The sequence below is a fragment of the Oratosquilla oratoria genome, chromosome 28 (genome assembly GCF_046742065.1).
Source record: "Oratosquilla oratoria isolate Oo_2021 chromosome 28, ASM4674206v1, whole genome shotgun sequence".
Lineage (NCBI taxonomy): Eukaryota > Metazoa > Arthropoda > Malacostraca > Stomatopoda > Squillidae > Oratosquilla > Oratosquilla oratoria.
The window spans coordinates 44,576,139-44,590,465 of record NC_134804.1 but is presented as its reverse complement, the minus strand read 5'-3'; the positions used below and the strand labels follow the sequence as shown (position 1 = coordinate 44,590,465).

General features: G+C 42.2%; 1 protein-coding gene across 4 annotated transcripts in view; it reads left to right on the top strand.

Annotated features, from left to right (window-relative positions):
- Window positions 1-5,296: 5,296 nt before the first annotated feature.
- LOC143040358 (putative glutamate receptor) overlaps window positions 5,297-14,327 on the top strand; it is a 94,423-nt gene continuing 85,392 nt past the window's right edge. For 2 of the 4 annotated variants that reach the window (XM_076211344.1, XM_076211342.1), the window contains exons 1-3: window positions 5,300-5,437; window positions 7,550-7,720; window positions 7,820-8,255. In XM_076211344.1, coding sequence (XP_076067459.1) covers window positions 8,134-8,255 — 122 coding nt within the window. In that variant the 5' untranslated portion in view covers window positions 5,300-5,437; window positions 7,550-7,720; window positions 7,820-8,133. Of the gene's footprint in view, window positions 5,438-7,549; window positions 7,721-7,819; window positions 8,256-14,327 lie in introns of all 4 variants that reach the window. The other 2 variants (XM_076211345.1, XM_076211346.1) reach the window with 2 other exon arrangements.

Here is a 14,327-nt window from a genome sequence, read left to right as displayed (position 1 = left end):
AAGAAAAAGAACACTGCTGCGAAGCGTACAAATGACAGATTGCAATTTTGTTGTGCCAAGGTTTGCAAAATTACACGAAGGGTGAATAAAACATTATTTGAGTAATGAGTTGAATTCGATTGAAACAATGAAATAATCAATGCACCTGTTGGCGTTAGGAGCCGACGCCTGTAGGGTAGTCGGGCGCACTTTATCAGAGCATGATATTTGATCAAAAATGGTTCAATATATAGATAAAAAAAATCGCGTTTCAACTTCTGATAGCCAAAATGCTCGTAAAAACAATATAAATCTTATTATTTAGTGAAACAATATAGTGGTTGTAACTATTTAGCCCATCACTAGCAGCACTGCCGCAAAGGTCGCCAGATCATCGTGCGCATTGATAAGTATACTATCTTGGTATGTCATGTTCCTAGAGTTTAAACTAGTGTAGCGGTTAGAATTTCTAGCAGCCTTTGGTTTATGTGCATTTTCATCTGGTGCTTCTTTTTTAAGCCTACTATAATCAGCTTGTGAATGCTGCTGCTGCCTTAGGAAGGGACTTCAGTAATCCTACCACAGTCTATTGTGAGCCAATTTGTTTCAAATTCGTTTGGGTTTAGGCTGTTATGCTAAACATCATTTCATACTCTTCTCTCCACAGCTTCACACTCTGCTGTGTTTAGCTGACTGGATTATGTTATCATTGATGCATTGTAGACAGGTATGGTACCTACCTACATGTGCTGATTTTTTTTTTTTTTATCGAAAACCAAGGTCCAAATCTGAGCCCAAATTCTCAAAGCACCAGATTATCACACACGCCACGCTGCCGAATTTACCAGCAAATCAACACTTTGTGGATCTACATCCATATATTCCAAAAATGTTTGGCAAATACTGGTATTTAACATGATTTTAATCGCTGTTTAAATCAGTGTTCAACAAAAGAAATGCAACTGATTGAGATCATTTTTTTGACAGATCGCACGTGCTGATTCAAAGCCATGAATCGCCTTGAAAATTTTTAGTCCGTTTAGGTCGTAGGAAAGATCTCTATCAATCAAATACCCTAAGGCCTCGATTCACAATTTTCTTTTATATATAATCACAACTTAACATTCTTAAGTTGTAAATCGTCTTTAACTGATAAAGTAATTGTAAACACAAATGCATAAATAATGATGAATTTCTTTAGTCTAAAATGTCTTAACTTTTAAAACATTGCTTCAGATTGACTCAGTAAGTAGTAAAATTCTGAAAATTTTCTTATTAGAATACCCCCCAACCTCCTAGCTGTTTGGGCTAGCCTTGCTCGCCAATAGGATACCACTATGATCCAACCTTTGCCCCCCCCCCCCTATAGAAATTTCTGGCCACGCCTTTGTGTATATCATTATACAACTCTTCAGCTACTTCGTCTTATTGTTTGTTGTTGAGTGTCGGGTCCTGATTATCCCATGTCTTTTTATCGTACCCCGTCTGGGGTATTGGTTGCTTGTTATTGTGGCAAAGTAGCATGCAGTCGATACTTTAGGGTCTATATGGGGCGCCCTACAAGGGAAAAGGGGACAAGTGTGAATGTAGTAATTTCAGAGGGATTAGCCTGTTGAGTGTAGTAGGGAAGGCTTATGGGAGGATCTTAATTGAGAGGATTAGGAGAGGAACAGAGGGAGTAATTGGTGAGGAACAGTGTGGATTTAGGACGGGTAGAGGTTGTGTAGATCAGATCTTTGTGGTAAGACAGATATGTGAGAAAGCTATAGGAAAGGGGAAGGATGTTTTTTGGGCTTTCATGGATCTGGAAAAGGCTTATGATAGGGTAGACAGAAAGGCACTGTGGGAGGTTATGCAGATTTATGGGATAGGAGGAAAGCTTTTGGGAGCTGTCAAGAGTTTTTATGAGAGTAGTAGAGCATGTGTTAGGATTAGAAATGGAGAGAGTGAGTGGTTTGAGGTAAAGGTGGGACTTCGTCAAGGATGCGTTATGTCGCCCTGGCTGTTCAACTTATACATGGATGGGGTGGTGCGAGAGGTGAATGCTAGGGTAGTGAGTCAGGGATTGGAGATGGTTAAAAAAAATGGAGAAAAGTGGGAGGTGAGCCAGCTGTTGTTTGCGGACGACACTGCGCTTGTGGCAGGGTCAGAGGAGGGATTGAGGAAGCTGGTGGCAGAGTTTGGGAGAGTATGTGATAGAAGAAAGCTAAAGATAAATGTGGGTAAAAGTAAGGTGATGAGATGTACAAGGGGTGAAAGTGGCAGTAGACTGGAAGTGAACATTAAGGGAGAGCGACTGGAGGAAGTGGATAGTTTTAGATACTTGGGTGCAAGTGTAGCAGGAAAAGGTGGAGTGAAGGTGGAGGTAGAATGTAGATTGAGAGAAGCGAGTAAATGCCTTGGTGGTTTAAAGAGTGTAATGAGGAATAGACATTTGGGAATGGATGCGAAGAGGAGACTGTATGAAGGAGTGATTGTGCCAACAGCACTGTATGGGGCAGAAACGTGGAACATAAGAGAAGAAGAGAGAAGGAGTTTGAATGTGTTTGAGATGAGGTGTCTGAGAAGTATGGTGGGGGTCACTAGGCTAGATAGAGTGAGAAATGAGGAGGTGAGGAGGAGAACAGGGGTGAAAAAGGATTTGGGAGATAGGGTTGATGAAAGAATATTAGGATGGTTTGGACACATGGAAAGAATGAGTGAAGAAAGACTAGTAAAAGAGGTATGGAAGGCAGATGTGGAGGGAGTGAACATGAGGGGACGTCCTAGGATGAGGTGGATGGATGGGGTGAAGGGGGCTTTGGGGAAGAGGGGAATGTCTGTTGAGGAAGGAAGGGAGAGGACGGAAGACAGAGGTGAGTGGAGAATGGTTGTATATGGATGATGTTGTGACTGCATGAGGAGGAATGGGCGGGGAAAGGGGGGGTGGGGTAGTATGTGTGAGTAAATTTTGACGCAGCCCGAAGGGATTTCTCCCCGTCCTCGCCTTATATGCAAAGGGGGACGGAGAGGGGGGGTCGCCGATTAAATGAAGCGGCCTCGCTGTGGATGTACTGTGTCTTGCGACACTGCTTCTGACCCAGGGCGGTGGGCAGGGTGCAGGGATGACCCGTCATCCAGGAGGTGCTCAGATGAGAGGAAGGGTGGGAGGGGTGTGGAGTGTATTTAGGGATGAAATGGGTGGGAGTGTTTTTATGCCTTTCCCTTTTTGGCTACCTCCCTTGGAAGGGGGAAAAAGCCTTGGTATATGTATGTATGTTTTTATCGTAGGTGTAAGTACTTGAGAAATACCTGTGCTGGTCTTATTGGGAGAGTGACGTATTTAGTTTAGGAATTGTGACTAAGTCCCATGTAGTCTATATTCACCGATGGGCTAAGTCCAGGTGTTCATAGCAATGTATATCCTTTACAAAATAGCATTGTCGTGCAAGGCGTTTACAGCCGTGTGGTGGCGATGGGGGGCAAGGGGGCGGGGACTCTACGTGAATAAGCAAAAATTAAGTAGTCTTGTAAGATATTCAAAATATTTATTTCACCAAATTTGTCATCACCATCCACTACAAGAGGTTAACACCGACTGCTCCAGAAGACATAGGCCTGGGCATTGAGACTGGCACACTTTTGTTCCCAAATATCATTTCTGGTTATAACACTATACATAAGTATATATATATATATATATATATATATATATATATATATATATATATACATATACATATATATATATATATATATATATAATATATATGATAAAAGAAACACTCGTATATGAATGGGAAATCTGCATATAAAAATGCGTAGAGGTGACGTAATGGAAGTACATGAACTACTTATGGAATACACATATGGCACCAACGCATGAACGTAGTGCGTATGTAGTAGACGGTAGTGGTTACATAAGGTTATAACATCACAGTGCTCGTGACTGTGTAGGTCAATTTACGCACGTAATTACTACATACAACACTTACGTAATGGCTACATAAAATAATTACCATATAGGGAATAATTACTACATGTGCAAAAATTACTACAACCGACTGTCCACAATGGCGAATGAATTTCAAGGTCTCCAAGACGTTAAAGAAAATATATAAAACTGGAAGATTCATGGAGTCATGAAAAAAATCTAGAGGATGGCAATAAATACAGATGCACTAACCTCTGAAATTACTTAGAAGCTTATGTTGCCCAATCCATGGAGAAAGAGAGACAGGGTTCACGAGTGTACCTATTTTCCAGTGTATTACAATTAGATACACACACACACACATACACACACACCGGGTTGAGTGTGTGTGTGTGTAAGGACACAGCATCACCCATAGACCGGGCCACATATGAGCTCCGAGCTCTCATACAGGAGGGTGATAACTGTCGACCACGAGTCCAACACGTGACCCAAGACCTTGGTGAGTCAAAGAGACTCGCATTCCGAATCTTCCACGTGGAAATCTTTGTCCGGCAAGGGGGCCGGGCCTAGGAGGCAGTTGGGATGGAATTCACAACGCTGCGCAAACGATATAACTTTCTTGAAAGCCGGTCACATTTCCACCTAGTAAGCTATTCCAAGGATGGACGTGATGCAAGGTAGTCTTGTATTAAAAGTTAAAGTTGAAAAGTTAAATTTTGGAACAAATAATTCACTCGACCCTACAGGATCTGCCCTACACGTAGCATAAGATATTAGTTGTCGTAGCTGGACACTGACCAATGTCAGCAACTCTGCAGGCAGTGGTGCTAACCTAGCGATGTTCTCGTCTGTCTTCAAACCAGCGTATAAATATAGCGCTGGCGTGCTGACTAATCATTGGGTTATTTTATGATCGACTGGCGTTATTTTGAGAGAGATTTACTAACGCAAAGTAGTTTAACATACACACACACACACACACACACACACACACACACACACACACACACACACACACACACACACACACACACATGTATGTATGTGTATATATATATATATATGTATATACATATATATGTATGTATATATATATATATGTATGTATATATATATATATATATATATATATATATATATATATAAGTGTGTGTGTGTGTGTGTGTGTGTGTGTGTGTGTGTGTGTGTGTGTGTGTGTGTGTGTGTGTGTGTGTGTGTGTGTGTGTGTGTGTGTGTGTGTGTGTGTCTGTGTGTGTATATATATATATATATGTATATATGTATGTATGTATGTATGTATGTATGTATGTATGTATGTATGTATGTACACATACTACTAATGTAGACGCAGCGATTTTGAAGGAAACGACTGGCAACTCTTTAGGCCTGCGTGAGCTCCAGAGTCCAGGTCCTCAGTGCGTTTAAAGTCATCAGTGTGTGCGCATCTACGTCTCAGTATTGGTTTCATATTATATTTTACCTGGTGATAGCCTGTTACCGTCCTGTGACCTCTCACTGAAATCTGACTTGATTTTAAAACAAGTAAGTACTATGCCCGCTGCATCTCCTTTATACAGTAGTCTATGAAAAGTAAGCTGTTGCCACTGAGCAGTTTTAAGGGATTTTATTAGGGCTTGTATCGTGACTCAGAAGTCACGTGGCACGAGACATGGACACTGAGGCTTGCATCCATACCAACCAAAAGAGGGGAAATGGTCGGACACACGGATTTTTTTTTTTTTTTTCTGTTGAAAAGTAAACTGAAACGAGATGACGTAGTATAAGAGAAAACTGGGAATGAAGATAATTTCAGTCAAAGGAAAAGGATGTCTATAAATTTGTGCACGTTCATGTTTTGTTCGTGGGAACTGTGTGTGCATTTACTAGCATGATTCCTAGTCTAGGTGACAAAACATATAACGAGAGACTAAATGAAACAGGACTACCCACTCTTGAAGAGAGAACAGAAGAATGTGCAAAAAGAGAGGATTCTTTCAGAATTTAGGTAGTATGGGTTGAAAGAATAGCTACAGGGTATAAGAAAAATAGTGGAATAAGATATAATAAGACACAATCAAGATGAATAGCAGAGATTGATTAAAGGTATTTGAAAGATAAGACATCCGCACACAGACAGACACACACACACACACACACACACACACACACACACACACACACATACACACATGTTGCATGACGATTGAAATATTCAACCCCTTAGATGTCCAGCATGCATTTGCATTCACGCACGCATTTTGGCTAAAGGACGAAGTGCCCGACTTCGTAGCGGGTCACAACTTATCCAGCGTTCCCAAGCGGCCTATATTTAAACCCATGTTGTCTGTACATTATTGTCAATTGTGAATCATGTAGCTTTGAAAATTGTGACTTATTTCTTAAAACTATTCTGAAGATGACTCCCTCAAGTCAAAACGTCAAATTAAATATGAGACCTACTGTGAGAGAAATTGAAAATATCAGTAAGAAGATTAATCAGTGCCAAAATGCTATATATATATATGTGTGTGTGTGTGTGTGTGTGTGTGTGTGTGTGTGTGTGTGTGTGTGTGTGTGTGTGTGTGTGTGTGTGTGTGTGTGTGTGTGTGCGCGTGTGTGTGTTTATGGATATGTATATATATATATGTATGTATATATATATATATATATATATATATATATATATGTATGTATATATATATATACATGGAATGGTTCCGCGTGATCAATTAATATCTTTTTTTTTTTTTTCAACCACAAATCACTTTTAATTTCATGCCATCGTAGTGGAGTCTGAGACTCGCTCGATGGTGGCATCCGTTGGAAATTGAAATGTGGACTACGGGGTTCGAATCCTCGGCTCGTCAACGTTTCAATTTCCAACGGATGCCTCCATCGAGCGATTCTCAGTCTCGACTGCGATGGCATGGGATTAAAAGTGATTTGTGGTTGAAAAAAATAATATTAATTGATCACGCGGAACCATTCCATGTATATATATATATATATACACGATAGAAGCACATAGGTACGACACAATATGAGGTCCCGCTCGAGTTTTCTGGAGAGTTCGTGATCTGATGTCCTGTAACTAAAATGCGTGCGTGAGTGTGTCGGCACGCTTGACATCCAAGGGATTGAATACATCATTCAATCATCTTGCAACACACACACATAAAAGTGATTTGTGGTTGAAAAAAAAATATATATATATATATATATATATATATATACACGATAGAAGCACATAGAAAATTATATCTGTCGTATAACAACTTGCAGTTGGCAATGGCGAACTGCTGGTGTCCTTTCGCGCTTGGCCGAAGGACCGCGGTGAGGTCCGACACAATATGAGGTCCCTCTGGAGTTTTCTGGAGAGGTCGTGATCTGGTGTCCTGTAACTAAAATGCGTGCGTGAGTGCGTCGGCACGCTTGACATCCAAGGGATTGAATATATCATTCAATCATCTTGCGACACACACACATTCATGTATACACACCCACAACGGAAACAAAACACCTCAAATTCGTACTTTATTAATGACATATTTATAGTATATTTCCCATTGTCTGTTTATAGATATGAATAGATCGGTGTTTGCAATTTCCTTAAACAGTGTTGATTATTTTCTTATATACAACGATTGTACGCAGCAAAGCAATGGCGGACACGTCGTCGTGCTTTGGACTCCGTTTTCTTGGAATTTTCCTTCTGGCTCCTTTTCTAGTGCAGTCAATAGAGCCTCAAGATGCCCGACTTTCTCTCACCACGGATAAACACGAGTCACTAGCCATAAAGTCCTTACCTTCATTCTTCATAGGTAGGTGACGTTTACAAATTGTCCATGTCAAACGTTCGAGAAAAAAATATCCTTGTAGAATCTTGACACTCTACTTTTAATTGTATTTCACTTCCAAAGGTAGCAAATCAAAGAAGGCGGTAGACACTCCAAATGGCGACGGCTCACCAAAAGACGGGGATTTTCTCCAGGTGTCGGATCACATCCGGCGGATCTCGAGTTACATCAACTCAAAGCAGGAAGGGGCATGGGAGTCAGAAGCGATCCCTACTTTGATGAACACCTTAGAACAGACGCATTTGTCAGGAATTTTCCACTTGGATCACGTCGAGAAACGGCACGCTTCAAGCTCTCCGCCACCGCAAGAAAACAGGATCGTCACTTGTTTAAGAGAACAGTCAAAGAAATCAGCAAAACTTCCCATAGATTTACCTGCCCATGTCAGTTTTCACCTCTCTGATGATGGGCTTGACGAGGCTACTCATCTCTCGAACTTTTCTCTCCCTCCATCTTGTGTGGAGGCACTGTGCCATCCGGCTGTCAACGTCAGTTTTCGAGTCGTAAGTAACGTTTCTGCTGATTCGGTTTGGGCTTTCATGGCCATGTACGGACGAGCTGTGCATCTGCTTGACCAGTGTCGAACTCATCTGCAGGACCAATCCAAACTCCAAAGAACGGTCAATCACGAAGGAAACACACTTTACCAAATAGGTAACTATTATAGACTGATTATTTTCCAGAACCAAAACTGCCACCACACACCAAATTTAAACAAAATATCAGCCTTGACAACCCTCCAAGCTCTCGGGACATCTCCCCCTCTTTGTCTCCAGAACCTATTGTGTTCTCCTACTACTATTCTGGAACAATTAATGGGGGACCCTAACTATCTGTTCTGGTTTCCCGTTGTCCAAGGTCCTCCTCCAGTGGACGACGTGGAAAGCTGTTTTCATCATTTTCAAGACTCACAAACTCAATTATCCTCTGTTGTCTATGTCAACATCTGCACGGGCAAGAAACAGCATGACTTGGTGCTTCTCAGTAACCCTCATTGTTATGTCAATCGAGAAAGTCGAACGTACGTGAAATATGCTGTACTATTTGATAATATTCCACCTCCAAGCTGTCTTTCATTGTTCTGTGATCAAAAGTTTCAGTTAGGTTACCACCAAGGAGACGATTTTTATATAATGGCCTATGGCCAGGACGTCTCGGTAATGGCTAAATGCAGGTTTGAACTATCGTCTTATCCTAAGAAGAACAGAACATACGGAATTAAAGGGTTTACTTTCCCTTTGATACCGATACCACCAGATACAACGACATTTTTCCTCCCTGATCAGGACTGTTACGCGTTTACTCCAGTCTTGCTTACTCCCATGTTTGTGTCCATTGCGATCCACAATGTAACCCTTCCCGAGCCCTGCCTACCTTTGCTCTGTACACCCGATACTTTAGGTACATTCATTGCGAATCGATTCTATTATGGGTCGCTGGTTTTAAACAACCAGACGGCCTCCTGCTTCGACGCCTTGCCTTCGAATCCTAAAACGAATGACGTGATGCGTGTTTTCCCTGTCACTCCTAAGCTTAGTGTTGTTCAGATTGCTCCAACGTGCAAGCACCAGTCACAAGATGATATCGTTACTCTTAACATGTACGGCTTTACTTTAGATCCTAGTGTCTTGTTCCCTGTTTCCTGCTACAGGCATCTTTGCTACGGAAATCTTTGGAAAATTTCGGAGAAGGAAGACAAAATCAATATGTACTTTATAGATGGATATAACCAAGAGAAAACGGGATGCTACTCATCTCTCCTGACTTTGAACCGTGACACTCGGATAGCTATTGATTCCAAGAACTGTTCTTATGCTCTAGTCCATCTTCCTGCACAAATAATGGTTAACAATAGTACAAACGTGTTTGCCATTTCGGACCCAAAATGTCAGATTGACACCCTTCAGTTCACTGATATGTTTATCAGCAATTTTGTTCAGGGTGTGAGTGATGTTCAAAATGCGTTTTTTGAGTGCGTGGCGAGAAAAATTCAAGACATCTATGGATATTTTAGTTTTTTCTTTCCCTCGTTGCTCCCCCTGTATGGAAAAGGAGTTCAACAAAGAATTCCTGGTAGCTGCATTAATCTTGCATGCAGTTCTGAAATACTGATCTCCTTTCAATATGACTCAATGGATTTTGAAAGAAGACATGCTTACATCGTGTTTCATTCGACGCTACCGGAAGGCGTGAAAGACCTTTCACGTTGCAACGAGGCACTCGTTGACTCCAGCGGTAGCGACGACTCTGCTTCTTTGTCACGGGGAACACTGATCCCATCAAATGTTGAATTGTTTGGTGGAGCGTATGTTCCACCTCGTAAAATTTTTGTTGTATTTCCTCCTGCGCAATGTTCTGTAGTTCAAAATGTACTTAAGGCATCAGTCATATCGTATTACCTCACACTTTACAAAGGTTTTTCTCAGGAGTGTGTACAGAGGCTGATATGTAATTCACATGTGGATATACTTGTGGAAAAAACCTATATTACTTATGAGGGTGCTGATGAAGATATAGATAAGTGTTTTGACCACTCTGAGGATGCAGAGGAGTCTTATTATCCCCGGAACCCCTATGTAAAAGTTATACGCAGGAATATTCGTGCTATGGGTTCTTTTGATTTTCTTTACGACATATTTGACTTGAAATTCAAACCGATCGATTGGGGTGGTAAAATGTTAGTTTCAGAGTTAGTTTTCAGTAAAAGTGACCTCGAACACTTGGCATCTTGTATGAGGTGTATACCTCAAAGTTCTGTGGCCGGGCGAAAGGTTGTGGAGAAAAGTAATTACTTGATGGTTCCCTATGACAACAAAAGCGAACACTGTCAGCAATGCCATCACGGTGGTACCCGTATTGGGAATTCTTCAGATTTAGTTTCGGTCTTCAACGATAGGAATATGACTCTGTTCATAATGTACCGAAACGCAACGCCTGTGGGAGAAAGCCTATCCGATTCCTTTAAAGTTACTGAACGGTGTCTATACTTTATTGTTCACCATCTTGAGAGCTGCGCACGTTTAGATCAAAGAAACTTCAGAACTTTGGCGGTTTCGAATAGAAGTAACATTATAGACATCTATCTGATCCAAAATGAGGAACTCTCTTGCATCGAGCAAGTCGGGAAGTCTAGTCAATTTTCCTGTCTTCAGGGCCCCATGCATATCATCTGTCGTGAGTACCAGGGCCATGCAGCTGTTTTGTACTTGCCAAAATGTTATTCTCCCTCCATCGACAAATTAGAAATACTATCCCACCTTATACTCAGCTCTACTGAGAATGCCACGACCATTTCAAAGGCCATTATAGACTTTTGCAACTCTGATGTCCACCTGGCTTCCTATGTGTTATCAGATGACAAATTCTACTTTGAAATTATTGGTCACCCTTCAAACCTCAGTAGAACACTTGCAGCCCTTCAACCCAGGTGGAGACTAAGACCAGCAGATTTTTGTATGATCATATTATCTATTAACTCTTACATGTGCCCAGAAGCAAGCACTAGTACTAAGATTGAAGATCTGGTCCAAAGCCAAATAGGAATATATACTGAACGAAATAAGTATTTCGAGTTTGCATTTCAGTGTATCACGTTTGTACACTCGGGTGCAGTTTTACGGCTCTATAGAATTATATACATAAACACTCTCGTGGATATGGGAGAAATGCAATTTTGCAAAAACCGTTTTAAAGTGAGCGGAGAAAAAACTTTGGGATTATTTACGAATGATTCTTTTTACATAAGGGCCGGGGAGTTTTATCCAAAATCACAAAACGTGTTTTTAGACGGAATGTTCAAGTTGATTCCTACAGGGCCCTGTCCCCCTCTCAAGAACGACATCACACTCGCTTCTGCAACTACATCTGTGGTTCAGAACAATACAATTTGCCTTCAAGATCTCTGTAGCAGAAATTTCCTGTTACCAAATGAATCAGAAGACCAGTTTTCATTCCTTGGTCCCTTACCCAACTCCCTGTACAGAAGCTCCTGCTTCAAGTCTATTCCCCCTCAGGTTTGGACGAAGGTCACTGAAGCTTTTCGATCAGGTCGTGTTACTATCAATAAGTTCTGGCCAGGATGCTTCTACGACTTCATCATTCTTTCCAATAGCAAGGACAGTAAAATCGATGATTGGTATTACCTTTCCAACATCTGCAAGGCTAGAGAAATAATCTATTTAGTCGTTGGCGTGATACTGACCATGATCACTATTGTGGGTAATACTGTCATTATATATACATTGTTTTACCAAGAGAAGATGAACGACCCGCCCTGCCGTCTTCGAATCAATTTGGCCTTTGCTGATCTACTGGTTGGGGTCTTTGTAGAAGTTCAAGCCCTCCGTAACCACTTAGGCCTCATGACGGGTGAGTTGACACTACACCAGTTGGACCGACTGGGTATTTACCAGGACTTTCAGAAGAATTTAGAGAGGTTTCCTTTTGGGTTCAGTCAGGTTCGATTCCTAAGGACAGGCTATGCAGCCTTTTGCGGATTGGCGTTCAGCGTGTCTTCTTTCGTTTCCCTCACCTTCATTTCGCTGATGTCGCTGGAGAGGTTTCTCAAAGTAGCATACCAGAGGCACCATGGTATGGTCTTCAGGCAGTCCCGACTGACATACATTATTCTGGCAACATGGTTTGGAGGCATCCTGTTCTCGATACTGCTGCTACAGAAGGAAGAAGGACACGAATTTGTTGGTTACTTTGACCCACTGTCCAAAATAACCACGTCTCTTCCTTCTAGCAACATCCGGTCAGCTTCCTTTGTCACTTTTTACATCGTAGTCGCATTCTTCACTTTAACCTCCCTCTTAGTCGTTATCGTCTCTGTACTGACTTTCTGGAAGTTTTCGACAAGTCACTTGAAGCTTTTGAAACACAAGATTCACGTCAAAAACGAAGGGAAAAAGGTTCTCATCCAGAAGCTTCGAGTTGTACTCACCGTCTTCGTCGGAGCCTACCTCCTCTCATGTGTTCCTCTTGTAGTGGTCAGTGCTTTTAACATATACGATATGAGCCCTGCCCTTTATCATATAGTGTGGTGGAGCTACCTTTCTAGCTCGGCTTGGAACTGTTATCTGTACAACTTTCGGTTACCTAAATTCAGAAAAGATGTTCACAGTGCCTTTATATGCATCATGGAACCCATGAATCATTCTTGGTTGGCATTTGTATATCATGCACGTGAACTCTTACAGTCACTCTATAAATTACTATCATCGAATGATAGTACAGCAGCGGGGTCTCCAGACAACCAACAAATGACGACTTCGTTGTAGGTCAAGGATGAGGAGCCCACTAATCGCTGGCCAAATGTGATAATTCCTCCACTTAAATGAACCAGGGGATCACAGTGTATCGGGCAAGGCTACAAAGACAAGAAATTGGACTGGTTAGTCATTTATTAACAGAACTAGGATTGACTCACATGCGAACCGGGCCAGTATCAATGCCGCAGGCAGATGAGCTACTCGTGGTGCACAAGTGTACGAGTGGACTAGTGGACTAGCTAGGTAAGACCACCCGGTCGCGCGGGATCGGTTTGAGGAAGAAGAATGTCTGTAAGAAAATGAAAAGATAGTAGTGTATAAAAGAGGGCTACTGCCAAAATGCACTTTTTCGTGAGCGATTAGGGGCGATTTATGGTCGTGGTTCGGGAGAAATGGGCAGGGAACTTGGACAGCGGCGCCGACGCTTGGGTTTAAGATCACCAAAAGTTGAGACAATGGTAGGAGGCGTAGTAGTAGAGAAAGGTTGAAAAACGGACAAATCTTTAGTGGGTGGTAAACTGAAATGAGAAGATGTTAAGAGAAGGCTAGAAAGGAAGTAAATTCTAGTCAAATAAAAAGTATGTGTAGATGTTTGTGCGTGGGGCGTGGCGGCTATGTTCGTGAGAGGTGTGTGTATGTATCTTACGGGAAGTGAGTAAAGCTCACTTCCCGCGTGTGGCGATGCTGGTTAACCCCAGCTAGGTAGCGCGGTCCTGATTAGCCCCAGGTTAGGCATGAGCGGTCCTGATTAACCCCAGGTTGGGCTTGAGCGTTGAGCGCGCGATATCCGAAGCGTAGTCAGGAGAGTGGATCCGATGGTAGTGCAAGGGGGGCAGGCGGACGGATGTTGTTTTATCTTTCTCCTTCCAAGCACAACTCTGAAAGCAGAGAATTACGTAACTTGGGAATTATGTGCAAATGTTAGAAGTATAAATCCGCTCGCCAGCGTCAGCTAAGAGGTCAGGGTTGGGTTCGGGCCAGTCGACAGGAGAAGCTCCCCATATCCTCCCCCACTACCGGCTGGCGAGGATTTAAGGGGTCTGAATCAGAGTTGGATTAAGGCCGACCTCTGCTAAGCCAGCGAGCAAGTGTGCGCGTATCTCTCTTTTCTTCCAACCACGACTCTGAAAGCAGAGAATTACGTGACTTGGGAAATATAATGTGTATTTGTCTTTGGTGTAAACCCGCCTGCCGACGTCAACGGAGAGATCAGCCTTGTGCCAGACGACGTCGCACATAAGGACGAGATCACCACTGCAGCAGCAGTTCCAGCCGACAGAAGCCAACAACAACCACGACGAC